This window comes from Triturus cristatus, chromosome 2_1 (assembly GCF_964204655.1).
Source record: "Triturus cristatus chromosome 2_1, aTriCri1.1, whole genome shotgun sequence".
In the NCBI taxonomy this organism is placed as follows: Eukaryota; Metazoa; Chordata; class Amphibia; order Caudata; family Salamandridae; genus Triturus; species Triturus cristatus.
Window position 1 is genome coordinate 948,753,164 of NC_140581.1, and position 24,343 is coordinate 948,777,506.

General features: G+C 41.3%; 1 protein-coding gene across 22 annotated transcripts in view; it reads right to left on the reverse strand.

Moving 5' to 3' along the window:
- PTPRD (protein tyrosine phosphatase receptor type D) overlaps nt 1-24,343 on the reverse strand; it is a 3,784,543-nt gene that overhangs the window by 444,341 nt on the left and 3,315,859 nt on the right. For all 22 annotated transcript variants that reach the window (XM_085633482.1, XM_085633637.1, XM_085633629.1 and 19 more), the window contains one exon: nt 9,643-9,788. In XM_085633482.1, coding sequence (XP_085489608.1) covers nt 9,643-9,788 — 146 coding nt within the window. The remainder of the gene's footprint in view (nt 1-9,642; nt 9,789-24,343) is intronic.

Genomic DNA, 24,343 nt, shown 5'->3' on the forward strand with positions numbered 1-24,343 from the left:
AAGCCAAAAACTAGCTACAACAAACTTGGAGCAACAGATTGTCTGCAATGGTAAACTGGGAAGCCTTTACAAATTAATTCTCCAAACAACACACTTCAAAAGTAAAACCACATAGGGCCTTCCCAGTAGCAGGCCACCCCTTACCCGGTCAAAATCAATGCTGGAATGGAGAAATCAAATTACTGAAGAAGGATGTCAACAAAGTCCTGTGAGCGGTGTGGCAGTACCCACATAATTAAATTCTCACAGCATAGTTAAGGCTCAAGAGAAGGGAGCTAAAAAGGCAGTCTGTAGCGCGAAGAGAAAAACATAAAAATATTCTTGGCCAAGCAAATTTGGAATATAAAGCATCATAATCCCAATGCATTCTGGCAAACAGTGAATGCCTTTAAAGTGTCACCACAGCCATGCCCGGAATCCAACCTGTCTGAGGAAGTGTGGGCCACCTTACTTTTTTTTGTACATTTAAAAGCAAGCACAGCAGGAACATAAGAAATCACAGAGGAGGCCATTCCACCTAGTGATTTAGCAAAGCATAGACAAAAATGCCATCCACTGGCAGAATACTAAAGGAAGAGCCACTGGAGCCCCTGGCCCAAATGGAATCCCCTAGGACATCTGCAAGACTGACCCGGTGAAATGGGCAGGGCACATGGTCTCCTTGTTCAACCACACTCTAGCAGGAGCTACGAAACCAGCTTCCTAGAAAGGGTCCATCATAGAGCCCATAGATTGATAGACCTTATTGACAAAGAGGTGAAATACTAAGTGATCATTCTGCTGGAGCAGCTCCTTGATTGAGCCAACACAAATTCAATCATCCCGATCAACCAGACGGGGTTCACACAAACAATGGGACCTCGACAAACATCATGGCACCGTCACTACCATTCGCCTCCTCTAAATCCACTACGCTGCTGCCCTACCTCTGATACATTGATTATAAAGCCTCCTTCGATTGTGTGAATTTAGACAGGCTTTGGATCAAACAAAAACATTGGTCAGTATCATCGGCGCTGTTAAGAGCCATCAAAAATCTACTCTCCAACAACTGTTTCAGAATTAGGCTAGGCAGCGAGGCCAATTCATCCAAGGCTATTCCAACATCCTGTGGACTCAAACAGGGGTGCGTCTTGGCCCCCATGCTTTTCAATCGATTTTTGGCAGACTTTCCTCGGATGGCCTGCAACGTCTTCTGAATGCCTCTCAAGAATACTCCACAAAAAAACCGCCTGAAAATTAATGAATACCTAGAAGACCAAAATCACGAACTTCTCCAGAAGAACAAAACAGAACATCAGCTGGTTCTTCAACTCCACCAAGATCGATGAAGTCAGCTAATACAAATACCTTGGCCTCATGTTCGACAAGAGCAACTTCTAGCCCCAAAAGAAGGAAATCAAAAGGAAAGGGTTTGCACTAGCAGCAGAGATAAAGGCTCTAATTAGAAATCTGACTGGACTGTCGTATAGCCACATCTTAGAAACAGCCAGGGCGAAGGTGGTGCCCACTTTGGCATATGGAATTGAAGTCCTTCTGGGCAGGGATTCAAAAATCCTGGACACAACCATTGTAAGAATCTACAGGGAAATCTTCCAACTCCCCAGTTACACCTCACCCACCCAAATTAGGCTGGAATTCGGACTAGTCAAGCAGTCAGTCTCCAGACATGCCGCATTCACCAACATTTGTTATAGGCTCAAGTCCACCTACAAGAACACAATCAACCACAATGTTTAGCTGGAAATCATCAACAAATCCAATTCAGTGGCCAGAGGCTACCTTAATAGATCAACTGACTTGTTTGGGCTAGCACAACTGTGGTCAGCATCACCCAGCCTCGAAATATACAAAAGAGCTGTCAATAAAACATCAAAACCAACATCATCTTTAGAATACAGGGCAATGCTTGAGTTACGTGCCCTGGATGGTGCTAAACAGCTACACCTCCTTGAAGCCATAGCAATATTTGGTTGAGGGTTTAGTAGCAGGATATAAGGCAACTTCTTGAAACACGGCACTCCATGCTCGAGAGAAATGAAGAGGCCACCTGCAGGATGTGCGATCACCCAAAGGAGGATGCAATTCATACTATCTGCTGGCTGCAACCTTTTTTAAATCAGGCCAGGGTGCACTCAGGAGACCCACAAGTAATCTCCTGAACAGCAAAGTACCTCTAGGGTGTCGACAGGACTTTAAGGAAAGCACCTGACCTGCCAGAATGAAACACCATAATTCAAACACTCATCCCATCTGGTGAGGGTGGGGATGCACCCCCATACAATCCAAGTGTCACCACTTAAAGAACTCCCTCGGGAACCTTGGTGCTTACCGGAATGAAACCTTTCACTGAAAACCCCACCCTAACAACATAAAAGGAAGTGCTCCCCATCTTGGGACAAAACCAGCCACACCATCTACAGCACTGCAGTATGGCAACCATTTTTAACTGTTTGTTCAAATAGTCTCTTGCACAAGTTCTCTTTTGAGACAAGCACTTTTTCTGGGACTAGCTCATGCCCTCTAGCAGGGACACTTCTATAAGCCATGACTACACTGTCTCCGTCACAGTATGCTTGCACTGACAATGATAGTTCATTTTACACGTTTGTTCTAAGGTGTTCATATGTGAATTACATAGAAGAATTTTAACACTCTACCTAGCAGACCAGGAAACTGAAGTTCCCACTCTCCTCTTATTCAGTTAGAAAATATTTTATTCATGATCTTAAAAGCCTCTGATTTAATATTATTTTTATTTTATTTCTTTGTTTCATATGATTCATATTGTAATGATTTTAATTAATCGAACAATAAAGATTTACTACTATTTGTTTTGCTACTTGCTATTGGGTGATCTACCTTAGTGATGTGTTAGAATAGTACAGCTTGAAGACTTTTTAAAAAAACGTTGCCTAAATTTATGCATATGTAACTAGTCTTGGGCAAAGTTTCCAATTTCCGGTTGAAATGACAGAAACCGGTCCTAGGAAGCTTGTTTCCGGTCCAGTGAAGACATTGCTTGGTAGTTCGGGCTGGACTGTTCCCATGAGGCACAGGGTCAGACTGATTTGCATATGGCCATGCCTGAACTGGGGTGGCAGAGTGGGCTAAAGAACGGTGATGGATCAAACCCAGATCAGTTGACTGGGGGTGAGTGCTTGCAATGTTCAACACTCCGGCCATCATTTCCTTTGGTTTTTGCAAAGTTTCCAATAAACATGTATTGTATAGCGTTTCCTGCATAATTATTTTGCTAAAAAATAGTTTCCTTGAAAAATGTAAAAAAACTAAAGATTTATTAATGTCTCAGGCCACATAAGAAGCATCTCTGGAACAAAAAAGCAGCAAAATTGTTCTAATTCCCTCTTGCACTAACACAACAGAAGTGAATACTGAATATATTTTCATCCTCGTTCGAGGTTACCATGGAATACTTTAGTAAGAACAGAAGTAAAGTGTTCTCGCCTCTTCTGACTTACATACATAGTACATGCAGGGTGACCATCATGGTGATGGTGTGCTTGGCAGCCAAGCAACGTTGTTCCAAACTGATAGAACTGTAAACTTCTAGACTCACTTAAAACAGGCAGCAGAAAAGATGACATGATGAATATCTGGGCCACTTTCTTCAAGATTTATTATGAGAGGACTAGACACAATTTTTTTCAGACACCATAGCAAAGCGAAGTTTTAATAGTTCGGTAGCTTTGCAGAGTCAGATTTGAGTGGATGTCAAAATTATTACAAAGGCTCGTTGAACAACTCTTTAGATATGGGGGAGCAATTTGGGAGTATGTAAATAATTAAGGTATGTAGCAGTGGATACAAACATTCACATGTGCCTCAAGAAAGTGAAGTTAATATATATTTTTTTTCATCTAGCAATTCCTGACCATAAGCCTTCCTGTCCTATTAGGGGCGACGCCCACTGTACAGAGAGCATGTCACCATCAGTTGAGGAAGGGGCTGAACCGGACCTAGACTCCTAATTGTTCCAAGTCAACCAGGCTAGCTTTTCTAAGTGATTAAATAATGTGAAGCCTATGGACCTGGTGACTTAAGAGCTGAATCTAATAGAAGGCAATTCTCACACAAAGTCTGTGCCATACGGCGACTAGAACAAAACATACTGATATTCAATGCAGAGGAATTTGAACCAACTAGGGTGTAATTTCGGTCCCTCTTAATTGAATGTTGATTTTATTTTCAATGCCTTAGTATATACAATACACCATTTTGATCATAACAGTTTCATGTAAATAATCTTATAGAAGGTTTTGCTAATGCGGCTTCAAAGTATTCAAAAAGTGGTGAATACGTGTGTCACAAGCTAGAGGAAGAGATGTACAAGCAGTATTTCTATATGACTGAATAGACTTCAAGACTTTTGGGAAATTGGTATAATGGGAATAGAGTCACAAATTTCATATAAGCATCATGAATTATTGCTGATCTGTAGGATGTTCACTTAAGGAAAATTAGACCAAAATTCACTGAGCACCTCATTCTGAGACTGCTGTACATATAGCTAGTTGGTAGGTCTAAGAACAAGAGATGTGTGTACCACCGGCTGAAAGTCAATGCACACACCAGGCAGATTTGGCTCTATTCTTGACTAGGGCCTGCTTCAATCGAAAGGTGATAGCAGAGTCGTTTGCACTCATTGAATTGGCAGGTAAAATCTTAATCAGAGAAATTACAGGCAGCATAATGTTAGTAAGGTATAGTACACATTTACTACCAGAGCACAACAAAGCTGAAAATGGAGGACACACTGTCACGAGGCAAGGCACCATAAGGGTCAAGTCTTTTTTTTAGAGGGGCAGTGCTGTGAGCACTTACTGCCCATTCCTCTGACGGGAAGGGCCTAACATTAAATGCTGGTTCTGTCATCTCTGCAGTGTTTTTCTTGATGGGTTGTCAGACATGAGCATATGAGCCCCACAGTGGATATAACACCCCACTTGGGGTGTAGCTCAGAGAAAGAGGGGTATCTTTTATGTTGTGCAATACAGGCTTAGGAGCTAGGAACTCAAATGAGTGTATACAACAAGGTATCAGATGAAACCCTCAGCACCCAGACCTGATCTGAAGAAAAAAACTCACAAACGTGAAACATGAAACACACCTGCCTTTACTATGCTTGCCATAGAAATGTTTTGAGAGAGGGTAGTGGCGTTTTGTTGAATTCCATTTTAATAATGATTCCAGAGTCCTGTAACCTGAAATCACCAATCGAAATGTGTACATTAACGGAGAGCTCTTCAGGCCAACAGGAATCTGAAGAGAGTGGTTCTGAATAGGCAAAAGGAATCGGAAGAATGACGTGGAGTGAAAAGGGGCGTGTCTCCAGACTGCACACAAACTCGGTCTCTGTTCACGCTGTGAGCACATTGAGGACACTGAACTGTTCTCTGTCATTTTGAACATGAATTGAACATTAACAGTTTATTATTTTCTCAAAATGGGCGGTTATACCTCCATAGAAATGTTTCAAGATCATGTCACATGAAGATATCTAAAGCGATAAATAGCTGTCCTTCAGAAAAAAACATGCATTTTAAGGTGCACAATACAGTGGCTTTATGTTCCTCAATTGCAAGCGATCCCTACATTTTACATTGTTTCTTGCATAGATACACAGTTTGTTATGGAAACAAGCATAACACATGACAAGCAAGGTAGAGATATAATATATGAGGTACATGGAAATGCAGAAACAGATTATGAGAATCGTGCATAATATTTGGTTAATAAGCACATTATATGGCTATATATTCCATCTCATGCGTTTGCAGATGACAAAATGAATCCTTCATTAATAAGTTTCCTGTACACAATAAAAAAGCAGTGAAATACATGCATATTCTCCTTTGTTCATACTTTGAATATTTTTAGAGAAGAGAAACAATAAGTAATTCTGGTTCGTAGATTACTGTGACAGTCGTAAATTGATTCAAGAGCTCAATCCCCTCCCTTCGCTCCTACCACAGTTGTTCACCCTACTTTTGTGACCCTAGAGGAGTACAAGGGTTACACAATCCTGACTATCCCTAACCTTCACCCCGGCCCCCCCTCCCCATTACATCCCACATTGGGGAAAACACACATTCTACTCATGAATTGGTTGGTGTCTCTCCCAACTTTCTGAGTTCTGTAATGATGAATTACATCGAGGTCCGAGAGACCATGTGTGATAAGGAGACCAACTCCCACACAGAAAAAAGATGGAGAGTAAACAGCATGAGGGGCCCCACAGTGGCTGTCTTCTCAAAACTGTTCATTTTTTCTGCCTAAACCTTATGTAATCATGTCTAAATTTAGAAATAAAACCTGATATTTAGTTTTTGTGATAACAATCATAATCTTGCAGGTTTTGTTAATGATTTTTATGTTATGTTATGTTACAGTGATTATAGCGCGCATAGCTACTCATTAGTGTGCCGGTGCGAAGAGCCAGTAGTGAAAACAGTATGGAACTGAGGGAAATTACCGATTAAGTAAACAGCAGGGTTTTTAGTCTTTTCTTGAACATGGAGGGGTCGTGAATGCTGCGCAGTTCAAGGGAGAGAGAATTCCAAGCTTCGGCCGCTTTGATGGATGGAGAGCTGCCTCCAATCCTTACCCGCCAAAAGCGAGGGATCGAATCTAGGCACTGTGAAGCGGAACGCAGATGTATTCGTGGAGTATAAAAGCTCAACTGTTTCCCCAGATAGAGAGGCCCTAGACCATAAAGGGCTGAGTGGGCCATCGTGAGAGCCTTAACTTTGACTCTTTGGGCCACTGGTAGCCAGTGCAGATTCTGCAAATTATGTTTTAGGCTGGACCTGCCCGGGATACCCATCAGAACTCTGGCTGCAGCGTTCTGTATTACCTGGAGTTTCTTGAGCTGGTATCCTGGTAGGCCAATATAAGGTGCATTGGCATAGTCAAGCTGGCTAAGGATCAGAGCATGCATGACTATCTCCTTGGCAGACCGGGGTAATAGAGGAAGAAACTTCCTAAGAGACTTCAATGTGCCAAAACATTGGCCGGCCAGTTTTTTTACATGTGTAGAGAACCTGAGATTTTCCTCGAACCAGACACCCAGGTTCTTCACTACCTGTCGCGAGGAACAAGGGAGAGGATATTCTGGCGGCCAAAGTGCTTCCCTGAACTGTAGGGGAAAGGATCCGAATAGGAGGATTTCGGACTTGTCCTCATTGCACTTCAACTGGGCGGCTGCAAGCCATTTGAAAACGACTGTTAGACAGTTTTTTGCTTTCTTTGGGTAAATATCTGAGTAAGTCCTTCCAAGTGAAGAGGAGGTGGGATCATCTGCATAGGCGACGCTTTTTGCTCCCAGCTCCTCAGCAAGATAGACCAGAGGGGTGACATATACATTAAAAATGAGGGGGCTCAGGGTAGAACCCTGAGGTACTCCAGTAGTCACCTTTTGTGGGCTTGATGAAAAAGGAGGTAGCCACACTTGCTGTAATCTGTCTGCCAAAAATTATTTAATCCAGTCCCACGCAGGGCCGATGAAACCAATGTTCGCGAGGTGCGCTAATAGCAGTGAGTGTGGCACCATGTCTAAGGTGGCAGAGAGGTCCAATAAAATCAAAGCCGCTGTCCCGCCCCCATACAACCATTCTCTAATGGCTTCTGATATTTCCACAAGCGTCGTCTCCATGCTATAAGTAGCTCTGAACCCTGACTGAGCAGGATGTAACGATCCTGAGGTCTCTACAAAATTGGCCAGCTGCTTAAAGAACGCCTTTTCACATACCTTAGCTACTGCTGGAAGGAGGGAAATAGAGCGATAGTTGGCAGGGTTGGCCGGGTCAAGAAAAGGTTTTTTAAGCAGAGGGAGGAGTTTGGCCTGCTTCCATTCGGGTGGGACTGTGGCAGATTGAAAGGACAAAATGATGAGTGAATTAACTTCTGGATTAACAGCTTCTGCCACAGCCGCCAGCAAGCGGGCCTGACAAGGGTCAGTTGGCGAGCCAGATTTCAGAGATTTCATAATAGTCAGTGAGTTTTGGTGAGCAACAACAGAAAATTCAGACAAGGAGAAGGATGGATTAGAAACATCATGACCAGGGCTGGCCATGTTCAGCAGGATAAGCAGTTCCTGTTCATGGTTAGAGACATCAAAACTGTCTTGTACAGACTGGATTTTATCAATGAAGAAACTCGAAAGTTTCTCACACCAGATGGCTGATGGAGGTAGCGATATCTCCTCTGCTCTAGGGTTCACAAAGCTTTGCACAATGGAAAAACTTTCCTTGGCGTTATTACGGGACTGGGCTATGCGGTCTGCATAATGCTGACTTTTGGCTATGTTTATGGAAGCATAATAGCCTTTCTGGGCCTTTCTGAGTGCTATTTTAGCAAGAGGGCAGTAGGCCACTCTCCAGTTCCGTCCTAGTTTTGTACAATATCTTTTTAGCTCTTTAAGCTCCTTTGAAAACCAGGGTTTGGATGGAGAGATTCTAACCCGCTTTGCGGAACCGGATGGAGCTATCTGTTCCACTGCCTGTGAAATCCAGCTTTCAAAATATCCTTCAGGATGGTTGAAAGTCAGACATCACAACGTCAAGGCCTCTGATATATGTGCCCCATCACTTCCCCAAGACTTCAGAGATTAGGGAAGTCCCCAAGGTGTTCTTCGGAAGGCCTATGGGAACAGCAGAAAGATAAAGAAGTGTAACAAAAAAATATTTGAGAAGTTAAAAGTTCCCCAAATTTGCCTGCCTTTGCAAGAGTAGTTAATTATTCGCTCAGTCCTGCTAGTAAAGGTAACCTTTAGCAGGGTCTTATTATGTCATAGGTTAAAGCCCCCAATATGATGACCTGTAGATCCTAAACCCTAAGGTGGGAGGTGAAGCTGAACAAAAGACATTCATATTTAGAATGGATTTCCCAGGCTTTGGAATATTTATCATAGGTAATCATTGCTAATGCCCACAGTGCTGTGAGAGGACCAGTGAGTGCCTAATGCTGGTACAACTCTCATCCCTACATGGTGGAAAATAGATTGTGTAAATCTCATATGAACACAGGTTCCTTAAATAATAAAGGTAATCACTAAAGAATTATTACAAATCCCTTCAGCAGTTGTGTCCATGGGAACAGAGCAGGTTGGGGTCAACAAACATTTATGAAGATTTCAGGCCAAAGAAAGGGCATTATTTTATATTTGACTTTCGGCAGACACCTGCGGTTGATCCTTTTAAATTTTTTTTTTTTTAATTCTTCAAATGAAGCTAATAGTGTTGTCTTTATAAATATGATTACTTAATACACTATTTCTCAAATTATGTTGTTAGTAAATAGGTTTTAAATCGAATTTAATGAAAATGAGTCACTTTGCTAGATGCTGGGATGTATCTCTTTGGGAGATGTAGGGTGAGGTAATCAAAAACTAATTGTGGCTTATGAAAAAGCAAAAAAAGATGGTAATTAGACCCAAAGATTATTCTCAAACCCAGTTCTCATTGGGAGAATCTTAAGCTACACTTCTCATAAGGTCAATTAAACAACAGGTGTAAAATAGACAACGTGAATGAACAAAGGCATTTCAAACACAGGAATGCATACAAATGTAACTATATAAAAAAGTAAATTTTCGGAGGAACAGAACAATGGACCTAATACCTCAAATCTCTGGTTGCTGACTTTCTTGCCCTTCTTGTTCCAGACTATTTTAGGTCTTGGGTCTCCTGTGGCTTGACAAATAAACGATGCAACTCCCCCTGACACTCCTGTTTGATCGTCAGGAGTTCTTGTAAACTTTGGTGGTGCTGAAATAAGAAAAAATAGCAAATCAGACCAGTAAGGCGGACAGACATTGACATTAATACAATTTAAAATGCAATGTTTGAAACACTATTTTTATCCAACACATTATTTGATACCCTATTAGGAACACAAGGTTGAATTTATCATTGCAGAACAACACAAGAAGAGAAAAAATATGAAAAGGAAATAGAAATTCCTTTCATTAATTTTTACTTGCAGCAAAATAAATACCCTGTAAATGAAAATGAGCACTTCTGTCCAGTTAATACGATTCGGGCTGAAGACCTGAGGATACGATCAGAGTAAACTATTGGAAATATATTCAGAGCTAATTTAGTAATCTTAGCAACACGGGAAGAATGCCCCTGAAAACTTCTCCTTGATCAAATTTGACAGGTAATATACTTTCTTCAGCTGTCACGTTAACTGATGCTCTGCAAACCTCAGCGATCTCATTTTTCTGTCAGAAATGTTATTGCTACAGAATGAATAACAGATTACTTTGGTTCAAGTGGGGGAAGCTGGCCCTGGGGCCGCATTCCTAGCAATGCCTAGGATCTGTGGGGCTCCATACATGCCTGCACACTGAAGGCCACACCTGACTCAGGGAGCCAAGGTGAGAAGATGCACACAAAAAGGCCAGGCATTTGCTGGTGGAACACAGGTCTCAGGCGTTTTCGTTTTGTGATCCATAACGCTGGGGGCTATTTCATATCTCTAGGAACCATGTTCAGTTATGAAAAATTAGATGAGGATGGATATCCAGTAAGAGAGCCTACAAGTGCGGTGTGGCGGTCTGTGTCCTGGGAAATTCCCATGCTAGAGCTGGTAGCATGTACCTGGGAGGTTGAATCACATGGCCATCTGCACATGTGTTACCATCACCCAGACTAAAATCCTGATAGCATTGATCTGGCTGGATTGCACCCAACATGGGGCGTATGGAGGGTCCGCCACCATTTCTGAGGGTTCAGAAAGGTTCTTCTTTTTTTTTTTGGGGCAGAGTTTTATATAGCACGAACTTGACCTGAATCCGAATCGGGTATCAGAGCACTTTACATAGCACCAGTTACGTTACATGAGGACACACATTCATATTTTGTTAGGCACGGGGAGATTAAGTGATTTGCCCAGAATCACAGGATGTTTAGCGTCATTACCGAGACTCGAACCCAGTTCCCCAGATTCGAGGTCAACCACCCTAGCTGTTAGGCCAACTCCTCTCCCCCTTCTTAGCTCGGAGTATTTAACTGCGTTGCAACTCTTCATGTTAATATCTTTTACAAATATGGATAACACTACCACTTATTCTTAACAGTGCCACCAAATGGTAAAACCATTGGTACCACTAAGAGCTACATTAAAATAATGATGTGCTGTTTACATTTTTCCCAATGACTGTATTTAAACCACCTGACCTTGTTTATGTCACATTCTAATGATCTTCTCTGTGCATGCCAGTAGCATGTATTGCACCCCAGAGTTTCCAACACAGACATAAGTCTTTTTGCTTTTTATATTAAAGCTGCAATTTCTCATGCTTGTTTATTCGAGGTATCCATTCTTCCCAGCGAGGTATATGTTTATTCCGTTTTCTGTGCCTTTGGGGGACCCAATGGAGATGCGATCAGAGTTATAAATTTACCTTTTTCACTTTGGACTGCGACATTTAGTAGCATTGCCATATAGTGTCTTACGTGTTTGGCTTTAAGTATTGTACTTCTGGTATAGACATAAATGAAAACAAAATCTACAGAGTCAAAGTAACTTCTACGATGGGATCTGAGACAGTGCTCCTCTGTTAGCCTTTGAAAGGAGTAACTTGTCTAAACTGTCTGCAGCTATCTTTACTTAATGTTTCACTGCTTTCAGCAGAGCATGGGCAACAAATATCTTACACAATTGACTTTTGTGATAACTTTCTACATTACTTTACAATGAGTGAAATGCCCAACCTTGCATATTACAGACAATACTCCAAATAGCTCTGTAGAGAATATTCAAAGTCTGTAGAGAATATAAGGTTCATGAAACACTCAATGCCCACCAATATCATTAAGTTGTCCCTTCCCCTTTGACCCTCACATGACTTTTCAAAAGAGTTTATGCTTTCTGTTGAGTGTATCTGGGAGTTCACAACGTATTCCCATCAAACGTTTTAAGTGTTCAGCCTCTGTTTATAGGCCAGTGTCATTTTAAGTATTTATGGGGCAATGGGTATAACATATTTTGGGATCCCCTATTCAGAAAAAAATTGAATTGTATCACCCGTTGTGTGCTAGTTGAAGTCCCCACGTTGTCTAAAATATTAAAGAACACCTTAAACTTTCAAAATGGGATCACATAAAACATGAAAAAAATGAGTGGCCCAGGGTCATAAAAATCCTTAAGATGGCTCACCGGAGAGGGGAGAGGCTGAGATAGAGAAATAGACCGAGGTGAGGTAGAGGAAGAGAGAAAGACCACTTTCTCAGATGACTGCTTTAAAGGTGTGGGGGGGGGGCTGGGCAATTGCCCACTTTGCCCATGCCTAAAAACGTCTCTGCCAAAGATAATAACAAGATGATTTGTGCATCATTTTATGGCCAGCTTTAGAGATTCATTTGTTATTTCTGAAGAACAGGCATATTGCCAATCACATGCCTATTGCAAGCTACCTCTTGGCATAGAAGCTACATCAAGTTTATGAATCTGGAAGTTTCTTTTTTCATTTTATTCAGGCAGCATGAGTCTCAATATTGCTCTTGCAGTGGATTCATACCCCAAACTGGTAACACCCCCACATAATTTATATATTGTAGCATCTTCCAGAGCCCTGAAGCATGTAATATAGATTACGACACATGCAGGAGCTGCAGTTGAGCATATCTTTATTCTCCAACATTCATTGACCCTCTGCCCATTACATCATGCTTCCTAGAACACACCCTGACACCTTCCCCAAATCTTACGTAGTTCCTGTTCAAAGTCTGCTTAGAACCACCAGAGTCCTATTGCACATCACATCAATATCCTGCATACACCACCAGGTGCTCCACCATCAAAAAGAAGCTGCCTCTATGATGTCCACCTTTGTAACTACTGTGTGGCTAGCTGCGATCAATCTAGTGTACAGCTATGTGGGAATGTATGTGCTATGTATGTTGCTAAACTGTATCTACACAAAGCCTCACATTTCTAGACAGCCTTCATAACAAGGAAGCAAGCTTTGCCACAAAGTACACCGTCTGGCTGAACTCCTATGTTCATGCTTCATTTCCTCCTATCTTTAAACTATTTTGCGTAGCCGATAGTACGGCTCATTACAAATCGAATGGTAGCTATCCATCCGTCTCTTGCTCTGAAATGGCCTGTAGAGCCACTTCTTCTATTCAAAAACCTGTTGATGGCAGACAGAATATGTGTAATCAATGGTAGTAAACTTACCCCACTCCTGAAACGTCTCAATTATCAGCTGCCTCTTCAGAACAAGATGTCTAGATGCTTGGCTGCTATGCAAATTGGCATACACCCCCAAAATGGTGGCTCACGACACTCAATTCATGTTCACAAAGGATTGAATTTACTATGTATATAATCTTTGCTAATGATCTCCAAAACATTATAAAATAACAAATAAAAAAAACACAATGAGTCTTTTACCAAAGACAATGAATAGAAGACTTTTCATTGACATAACTCACTGGTGAAAACGCAAGTTCTGAGCTGTCCTGGTGGAAATAGGTCGATAACGGATTTGGTGATATTTCCATGCATACATCGGAATGTTATGTGCAGAATTTGCAGCCATGGTTATCCAAGTAGTCAGGGCCTCCAGCTGCATGTTCGTCATGTACTCTGGCACACAGAGCCTACCCTGTTCAGCCTAGCGCCTCCTTGCTTCCTACTCTTTCTGCCATCAGCTGTTTGGCTTTATGGTGGCAAGCACAAACACAACAGAAACAGATCCACTCATTCACGTCAGGGCACTGGCGAGAAACAACCGGCAACAATTAATAACCTCTCCTGACAATGTGTTGCACGCACTCCAACAAAAACTCTGGCACACTTCACTGAGCAGAGCTGCACATCAACGTGGGAACTTCCCAGGGCACCGAGAGCCATGAATGGAAACCGTACGACATTGGTTGCTAGCCACACCGCACAACAAGCCATTGCGGTCTTTGAGAGCCGCTCACTAGAAGATGTGCACGTCCAACAGAGCAACAATCAATCTGCGCAAGTGCAATAGGATGCAGTGGGTAAGAAAACTCTTCTAATCTCAGAAGTTTTTTTTGTGCAGTTTTATATAGCACGAACGCGACCAGAAGGCATTGGAGCACCTTAAATGAGCATCAGTTACATTACACAAGGACACATTCATTTTTGTTTTTTTAGGCTTGGGGCGATTAAGTGATTTGCCCAGAATCACAGGAAGTTGAGCCAAAACTGAGACTAGAACTTGTTCCCCAGTCAGCAGCTGTGGCCATTAAACCACAACCTCTTCCCTTAAAACAAACCCAGGAAAGGCAAATGTGACTAAAAGGAAAGACAGGATGAAAGAAGAAAAGCTAAGTATCGCCCATCACTAACATTTGGTTCTTCTGAATATTTACAGTTGACTAGTATTTTGTGAGATTTTCCCAGAGATGCAATGAAATTGGAATTTATGAGCATTCTGAACTTTGCAGAAGTCCCGGATGATCTCTTTGGTGGATCACTTCAATTGAAGACTGAACACGCTCTATAATCCGAGCATGCATGGGGCTTTTATCTAAAAAGTAGACTGGTCAAATCTTAATTATGTAGAAGAAATTTGAGAACTTTTTGAATTTTGCAGTACATGAAATTCCAAGAAACGTCTCGATTATTTGCATTAAGAAATTGCACGTATTTATTTCCCTTGTGGGAAACTGGTTCATGAACAAAACATCTCATTGAGAGATTCTTTCTGCTCTAACCAAGCCCATGTTGGTATCCCTTGAGACTTCTTTGAACAAAGTACAACTTTGTGTACAACAACGACAAGCGATAGCAGCAAAACACATTTCAAAATGAAAGCGTACTTCCACAAAATGTTCACAAAATATTGCAGGAAAGATTTACTGAATTTGGCACACCATTTTCAAAAGGTAAGGACTGGCTGAAGGTGTCACTTGAGCTGTATAGATTAGAGACCATGCAGATATCTGCAATCAAAATGGGTCATGATTTGTACATAAATTACAATATAAAAAAGCATGAATGACTAATGAATTCCAATAAAATAAAGTTACACAAAAGGGCCAAAGTGTGCTGCAAAAGTCCCATTTTGGTGCCACAAATATTCCTACTCCACGTCTCAATATCTTGGGGGCACTGGGAGAAAAGCAAACCGCTTTATGATGGTTGAACAAATGGTACAAGATTAGCTAAGGTTTAATTCACCGGAAGTCTCTAACTCAAAACCATTTATTATTAAGTCCTAACCAGAAGTAGTGATGAGGATACTTTTCTGTTGTTGAGGAGTCCTTGGAACACAAACAAATCTTGGTCATAACTCTAAGGTTAATGTATTTTAATTGTCATTTCTCAGAACATTGTTTCCTTTGCTGCCCACAGAACTAGAGCCTAACTTAGAATTGAATTTGCCCAGTGAAGAGGAATTCACTGGTGGAATTTCCTACAGCACAGGCATCAAGATGTCTCTGTGGAGAGAATTATAAAAGGGTAATCATATAGCTCATTCCTGTACATGAGGGAATTCCCCCTTTGGTTCTCCTCCAGATATAGAGCTCCCCCTAGAATTCAGAGGATTTTCATTAGCATCAAAATGTAAATCAGGCCCTTGGATTCTCTGTAACACAAATAACAGGAAACATAATGTGCAATGGCTCTCCCAAGGCAATCCTTGACTGAAAGTCAACCCCAGAACATTGGTATTGCTGGGCCCAGAAACATGAATGCTAAGGTGGTCAACCTGATGTAAAAATGAAACAGTATGATCTGATCCAGTGGACAAATGATGGGTCTAGTGCCAGCTACACACGTAGGATGAAGATGTCACTGTCATTGGGCTGGTAATCTCGTTTTTGGTGCCAACGAGATTTTGTGCTCAGATCAGGATTAAAACTGACCTAGCGTCTTTCTAACACAATGATCGTTTAAGTAAAAACGGGTGAGATTTGTGTGTGTTGGGGGGAGGGACTGCAATATTTTGAACTTTGCAGATCGGGACAGGAAATAACATAAAGTACTGCCATGTTTTCAGCCATTCCAAGCTGCTAAATATTTCTGAATAGACAAAGCCCACAGTAATGGTATTTCCCTTCCACTCCAAAATTCTCCCTCAATGAAATTGAGGGCCTGGGGGGCGTATTTATGCAGAGCCTTGCCTCACTTATGCACGACATAAAGTGGTACATGTGTGATGCAGGGCTCTCAATCTGATTTATGAAGCCATGCAAACTCACCCAGCACGGCTTTGAGTTGCCTCTTAAATCATGAGTAAGGCAACTCAGCGCATACTGCTGCGTCGCCTTAATTTGCACCCAGGAGGCATTCCATAGACGTTGTGGTGGGCTTTCCGACACGACACCCACTGAATGTTGACACTGCCCCAGATATACAGTCAAGTAAACCTGGGGAAGTATCAAATCGTGACGCTTCCCAAGGTAACGTATAACGAGGAGAAATATGTTTATTTCTCTGTATGTATTCCTCTTTCTATGGAAAACATAGAAAGAGGAAAACGCCTCTTAGGATTGTTTTTGTGCAGGAAAGTGCACAAAAACAATCCTGCACGCAAAGGAGGCACCCTTGCACAACAGTACAAGAGTGCCTACGTTGGCGCTAGGCTGCCGAAACGGCACCAGTGCAGGGAGAAAGGGCAAGAATGCATTGTATTGCATAAATACGGTGCATTCCTGCCTTTCACTTTACTGTAGGGTGGCTCAGCAAGGTGCCTTACTGCACTGCCCTATGCCAAAATCCCAAAGGGGGGCCCACACCTGTGTCACAAAGGAACAATTTGCTTAGAGAACTGCTGCAGAGACTGCATTCTCGGTTTGAAAAACATCACTTGAATTTTTCAGATGTACATCTTTACTGGAAATCACCAAAAGCAGAGCTGTCCATATTGCATGGTTTACTTTGAAACGTCTTGTGGGGGTATATTTACTAAGTTTTAGTGCCATGTTTGCATCACAAAAGTGGCACAAATCGACACAAAATCTTTTTTTACTAATTTACTTTCCAATCCCTTGATCGTAGTGCAAAGCAGCGCATAGCACTGCTTTGCATGACTTGGCACCAGGGGAGCGTTCCATGTGTGGTGCATGCAACCACTCAAGGTTTCTGATGCAAAACCCAATTTTCTAAAAAAAAAAGTAGACAGGGGGTTCTGCCAAAAGATAGTGCCCACTTCAACCAGGCTCTATCACGGAGAAATGCTTTTATTTCTCTTTTCTTTTTTGACTTTGCATATGTGTTGCTCTGTGAAGCACACATATAAGGTGGGAGAGATTTTACATTTAGTCTAAGCATAGCATTTTCTACTGAAAGGGTATCCTTCCAGTCAGTATAAAACCCATGCTATACTCACGCAGACACCCTTTCACTATGGTGCAAAGGTGTGTGCCTGGCGCATGGCAGAACATTTCCGCATCGACGTTAGCGAGGAGAGTGCCATATTTTTAGGTCTCGCCTGACCCAGCAGCATGCGCTGGTCTGGCGAGACTTATTGAGAGGGCTCCGAAAAGTGCTACCAGGCCAGCCCGTGCATGTGCGCGGGCGCGCGTGCCGCGCTTTACCGCGATTACTTTCACTTTCGCGGTCGCATGGCCGCTTTGCATAGCCAATAGGTCTCGCTTTTGGGACCTTATAAGTATTTAGTTATGCAACTGTTGCATGACTGAACACTTATAAGGTCCCAAAGGCGAGACCGATTGGCTATGCCAATGCTTGTTGTAAATATGGCGCTCCCCTGGTCTCTCCTTCTCACACAGCGTAGCATTTGCGGCTGCTGCGTGATCATTTAGCATATCTGGGCCGTGGAGTCTTTCTAAACAGTGTGACCATGGAACCACATTTGTGTGCTTTTCCCACTAAAACTCCGCGCCAGCTCCTAAATTTCAGAACGCGCTTGGGTTACAGAGGCTTTTTTTAACAACCGTAAAAGTCACAGGCTGACTCTTGCACAACTGCTGAGAGAGAATTTCCAATTTAACACTGAAGAATGCAACCTTATCACAAAATAAACAAGCCCGCGTGACAGGTGTCTCCGCGGCTGTAAACCTCGCCATAAACGCAGCCCCAGCCCACAGTGAATCACGGAGGCTCGGTGCAAAGCCTTGAACGAGCACGCGGTTTAGCAACATCAAGTTACAGCAGGCCCATGCGCGGCCACAAATCACTCTGGACACAATCTTAGACACCATTCTTGAAATTCCTTTCCGGGCAGTCATACATTTTCGACGAATGCATGCTATAAGTAACGTGCATTTTGTCTTTCAGCACCTACAAGCTATGCTCTGGTTTTAGCCTCCGGGGGCTGCGTAGTAGCTATTCATACATTCATATTTTTACTGTTTGAACATCACTTGATATTTTTAAAAATAGCACATGTAGCCCTTCGTTGATATTTCACAACGAGGCACAAAACAGGAGTTGTACATGTGCATGGTATTTTTTTGCCACATGGGCGCATATTATGAGTGGCCCATAATTCCATACGAGGACTGTTGCTAGGTTACCAGACCATCAGGAATTTTGAAGTTCCACAAGGTTACTTCTCATAATTGCTTTGGGATTCTTTTGTTTCAACCCGAAATGACCATTTATTCCTCAACGGGTCACGGGGCCTCCAGTACAGTTTACTCCAGGGGTACAGAATTAACACCCTTGTATCCTGGAACCGCATACAGGACCCCACTGTTAGGTTTATGGTAACGCAGAAATTCCTCTGTATTGGCAAAAATGGGGTTCACTTTGAAAATGTCGTCATCAGTCTAGTGCTTCATTCACGCAACATTGAAACTTCTACTTTAAAGTTATGGTCAGCCATATTCCCACTTCTCTTCATTTGCAATTGTTTCGATTAATATTTCATTTGAATTCTCTCTACTGCTAGTGCCTTCATACATTTAAAAGTTCTCATAAAACCTAGTGCTCATACCCTAATTCGATAGAGCACTGTCTGAAGAGACAAAATGGACAACAAACATTTTAATTCAAACATAAGCAAAATACGTTTTTTAATCAATTTCAAATCACTGGCTTCAGATTTTATAGCCTCCCTGGAACCATGTGGGGTGTAAACTGGGTTTTTAAGGGAGGCACCTAAAGTAGGGAGAACATACATGTCTAGAGGATACAGGTTTTGTATCACTTGGTGGCTAAAAACCTTTATAATGTGCAAAACGTGTTTGCCCTGAAATTGTAGCTTGATTGAGGACATTTATTTTATGTCCTGCTAGCTGTAACTGGCACATTGGTGTTGAAGGTGCCATTGTTTTTATTTAATGCCCCTCAGACATTCTACCATCATATGGTGACCCTGAAATTCCTTATTTTGAGGAATCACATGACCTCTTGTTAATGACTTCTACTATGTACAGGCATAAGGCATGATTCACAAAGATGTTATAGTGACTTACCCTTGGAGTTCTCCTGACTTGCTGCTTCATTTAAGGACTATATCAGAGGCATTTCAAGAGTAAGCCACACCTACTCATATCAAAATATTTGTGAAATGGGCCCACTGTATCCAGGCAGTGCAGCAGCATTCATTTGCCTTCATAATAAGACTCAATGGAATCAGTTTTAAGATTGAACTCTACAGGAAATAGATCCTCATAACTTTATGGAATGGCGGACTATGAAGGGTTCTAGCAGCAACAGGCAGTAATACTAAAATGTCCATCACTTATGTATTGAGATTTGTATGAGGTATCCTCTGGGAATCATTATATATGCCCAGGATATCTTGAAAAACGTTTAAAAAACTGTTTCTAGGGCACCATGCCTACACTTGACCACTGAATAGGTATGGCCTGTATTAGAGGTTTCCTGTGATAATCTCTGATATAAGATTCCTGAGGTTTCCTGTGATAATCTCTGATATAACATCCCTGAGGTTTCCTCTGGTAATCTCTGATATAAGGTCCCTGCTCTTCACAGGGTGGAATTGTTGGGTTTTTACCTTTAGTTTGAATACGCTTAACAATACAGGATTACTATTTGCCTCTGGGATTCATGTACAAAAACACCATGATTCACAAATATATGACTAGAAAGATCAATGTATTGGAAATTGGCATTTTATCTTTTGTTCCTCTAAGGTCAATACCAAAGACAAGCTAGGAAGTAGGAACATTTTCTCTTTCTCTTATCTAGCTTCTTAACTTCTGAACCAACCACTAATCAAGTTACATCTCTTCTGCAGGGCTTTTCTTCATGATGGTCAAACATTTCATATGAATTTCTGCCTTTGAAAGTGATGTAACAACGAACTTGCTGCTTGGTGAAATTTAATCAACATTGTTCTTTAACCAGCAAAAGGCAGTGAATATTGCTTTATACATTCCAGTTATACCAATTACCTGAGTTTTTTAAGATCGGAAACATAAACCGACAAGTTAACCCTATGAAGATTATGAGGTGAAAAAAGTGTAAAACAATCACCTGATAAATCGTGGTTAGTAAAGGAAGTCTGTTAATAAGAACAAATGCCGCTAAATGAGTCCTGATAGTCAGCTGATATTGAAAAAGGCAAATATGTGTTTTTTCCAAAACTGTACACGCTGATACAGTATGAACTAATTGTACTCTGAAAATCGTATTAAAAACGTACCACATCAATGTATGCATCAGTGACTGCACCAGAAAGTTTGCATCCCAAAAGTGATCATTTTCAAATGTGATAATACACTACAAGTCTATGCTGCCTGCTCCAAATGTCTAACTAAAATGTCAGTCTGGACTGGTAGTTATTGTGTCTTTTAAAAAGAAAGAAAATTGGATTCCCAGAATTTGAATGAATCAATTTTCAGAGGTGACCAGAACGAGGACAGACTGCGATATAGGTTCCATCTGACAGGTTCAGATGATACACTATTCATTTACAGACTGATAATGTAATTACTAACGTTGCCACTCTAACAAACTACATCTCTTTAAATGTCAACATCAATTTAAATGCAAAAATCATAGTCACAAGCACTATATATAGAGTTGATGGTCACTGGAAACAGAGTGGGAAATGACCACCACCCAAACAATCTAAACAAAATTCTGAGGACATAGATATAGCTCACAGTGGGAGACGCAGCAGAGATAAGTAAGGGGTGCTCCAGTGTCATTTCTGAAGGCGGCCACTTTACGCTGTGAAATGATCTGACCTTTTATGCAAACATCCTTTGAACACATCATCTGATAGATTTCCAAATACATCTAAACTCCAGAGGTGGACATCAGAGGCACTTACATTATTTAAGCTTCAAGCGCTGCATAATTTTACTGATCTACATAATGGTATGTTGTAAATATGGGGGCATGATGGGACGATTTTTACATAACTACCCAACTATTCATGACTAAAAATGACAACAGCCTTTACAATGAATTGCAAAATCTGCTGAATGAAAAATAAATGGCCACACTAAAGCATGTTTCATACGCACAAATAGCAACATCGATGATAATCTGTAGACATGTACTAACTTTAAAAGACTCAAATAACAGCACCTGAACTGCAACAGACCTCACAACACCAATCCTCAGACAAGTACACATGCTTAAAACCAAGAGAAGGTTCGAGTTCAAAACAATTGTCATTATGCACCATTGAAATCTGTAAGCTATCATAAAACTTTAGATTTGAGACCTGGAGATGATGGGATTTTACAATACAAGAAGGTCACATTAAAAGGACAAATAATCTTAGTTGCAATTCTTAGAGTCAGACACAAACCACATGCGTACAATCAAACTGCATTCTCTGAAACCTAAAAATACAATCTATTATGAGCAAAAAGAGCTAACACTGCCCCAAACATTGCCCATATGCACTCATTCAAAAGTATATCATCTAGCTGGAGAAAGTCCGTCATTGGCTAATTGAGTATTCAGTGAGTATATGGATATGTTAAGTTCCTCCTTCAACATTCCTTCTGGGACTAGAGTTATGTCAGGAGTAACACAAGGACATTTTTCAATTTTAAAATTTTTCATTCTGAGACTAATAGGTGATTTTATGTAACTGTCTTCCAACAGTAGGTAGAGACTCAAACTGGCACTTGGATTAAAGCAAGCTTGGAAGAGACATAGGGGAGCAAACATTTTGCAATTCAAGAAAAAAAAAATGGAGAATAACAGTTGATGTGGTGTCACCAAAAGGTAAAATTCACAGATTTGATGACAGTGTGAATCTCTATCGTGGTTTTGAAGGTCACAATCAATGAAACCCACCGATGGGATAGGTAACAAAAACCTATTAACTTAAGCATCGTGAAATGGAAGCTCCATGTTATGTGTATTTTTGGGAAATGCCTCTTTTCTATAATTCCTTAGAAAAGTGGTCATAATAATGTAGGTCCTTTAGGGCGAGAAGGTAACAAAGACCTCTCTGACTCAGACAATGGCACCATAAACTATAATTTTATTGAAACTGGTTTGCTGCAATGCTTATCATGGTCATTCATTTTGAGACAGTATATCAAATTAGTTTGACAAATCTTTTGAATCTGAAACTCTCCCCAAGCCACATAGCTTTTGATTATCAAGTGTTATCCACAATGGCTGCTTGTGCAAATGTATTTCGACCAACCAACAGGAATTTGTAAAGAACAAAGTTTAACACATGCTCTTCTTTTTAGAACAGTCACGTTCATTTATATAGTTTCTGATAGGTAAAGAGCCAAAGAAATGTTAGCTTTGGAAAACAAATCCAAGGATCCATACGTAAAGAAAAGGATTTGACTACAGAAAAGATATGGTTTTGCACATAGTTCTACATATCTATATGATCAAATGACACAGAGTGTTTATGGGGCAGCACTGCATCTGAAGTAACCCCAGTAGCACAACTGTGCGAGACACAAATCCTGGCACAATGGCACCCATGGAACGCTGGCAGCAGCCCACTATTTTCTGAGAGTAAGTGTCAGGAAAGGACACTCCCACAGTTTTTTCAGGGACTTGGAGATCACATTGGGGGATAAAGTTGTACAAAGAAACGACACTGCTTTATAAACTTGAAACAGTGCTACGCCCCTTATAGGACATATCTTGGCTGGCAAGCTGTTGTGACCTTGGTGAGTTCACGATCTGTAGTCACTGGATGTCCATGTGCTAAATTCTTGAAGGGGTCAGGCACATGGCCAGTATCTCCTCCACTTGGGAACCCTAGTTTTCAGACTGCTTTCCAGATAGTCCTTGGTGCAACGCATAGGCCCTTCAGTTTTAGGTAATGTGACCTACTATCATAATATGCATAGAGTTGTACACATTTAGCATTGCTTGAGTGCTATGAAAATGCAATTTACCATCCACTTAAATATTTGAATAAGAAGACCCCACGTGGTAGATGTCCACCACAAAAGTGCACAAACACAGTGCCAGCGCTACATTAAGTTGTTATTTAGTGGACCTCTACTCATTTTTGCACCACAGCTGTGTGGGTACTCTCTAAATATCTTTTTAATATTACATGTTTACAAAGGTAAAAAAACAAACGAAAATGTTCTTGAATTACTTTTTTCAGATCAAGAGGCTACCATATCCTATATTTGACTTTACCTTCCAATACCTTGTTCCACCATCTCAGCATAGGTTTGCAGGTGTACACAGAAATCTACTGAAAACAAACAGACTTCCAGAGCTATTGACCTCAAAGTTATGCGCATAAGCAACCACAGTGGAAGAGTACAAAGAATAAGCGGCAGAACAATTGCAATTTTCTCGTGCCGAAGAGAAATAATTGAAGACCAGCCCTGCCCCTGGCTTTCCTTTTCTTGAATTACACAGCATCAGATTAAGCATTTAGACACGCAACTCCTCCTCCACACAAGCCACTGGAATACAGAATACAGCCAAATTGAAGGACCTACGAGAACCCGTAGCTCACGTTTTCCTATTGGTCAGTTAGATTTGCCACTCCTTAATTTATGTCTCCGGGCTGCGTAGTCGTTCCCATCTGCTCATTTCCTCTCTGATTATGCATGCGTGTCTTGAGATGCACATTAGACAAGGGTATAGAAGGCATTTTATTTCTCTAACTCTTACTCTTTCAACGAGTAGGTCTAACAACAAAAATATATCTTGTAAACAAGAGGAAGAAAGGCAAGTCTGATGAGCAAGTTTTTTACCATGGTAAATGTGCATTAAAATAGCATTTCCTGCATTAATATTGGAGTTTAACATTTAATATCATGATGAGCAAAGTATGTGGACTGCCCTCTTGGGTGTTTTTGACCAGGATTCTGTTCAAACCCACCCATGCATTAGTGGTGCACGGTGAAAATATAGTGATTAGGACAGCGAGGCACGTCTGGGCTAGAGCACTGCAGAAAACCGCAGACGAGGGTCCGCTATACTTCGG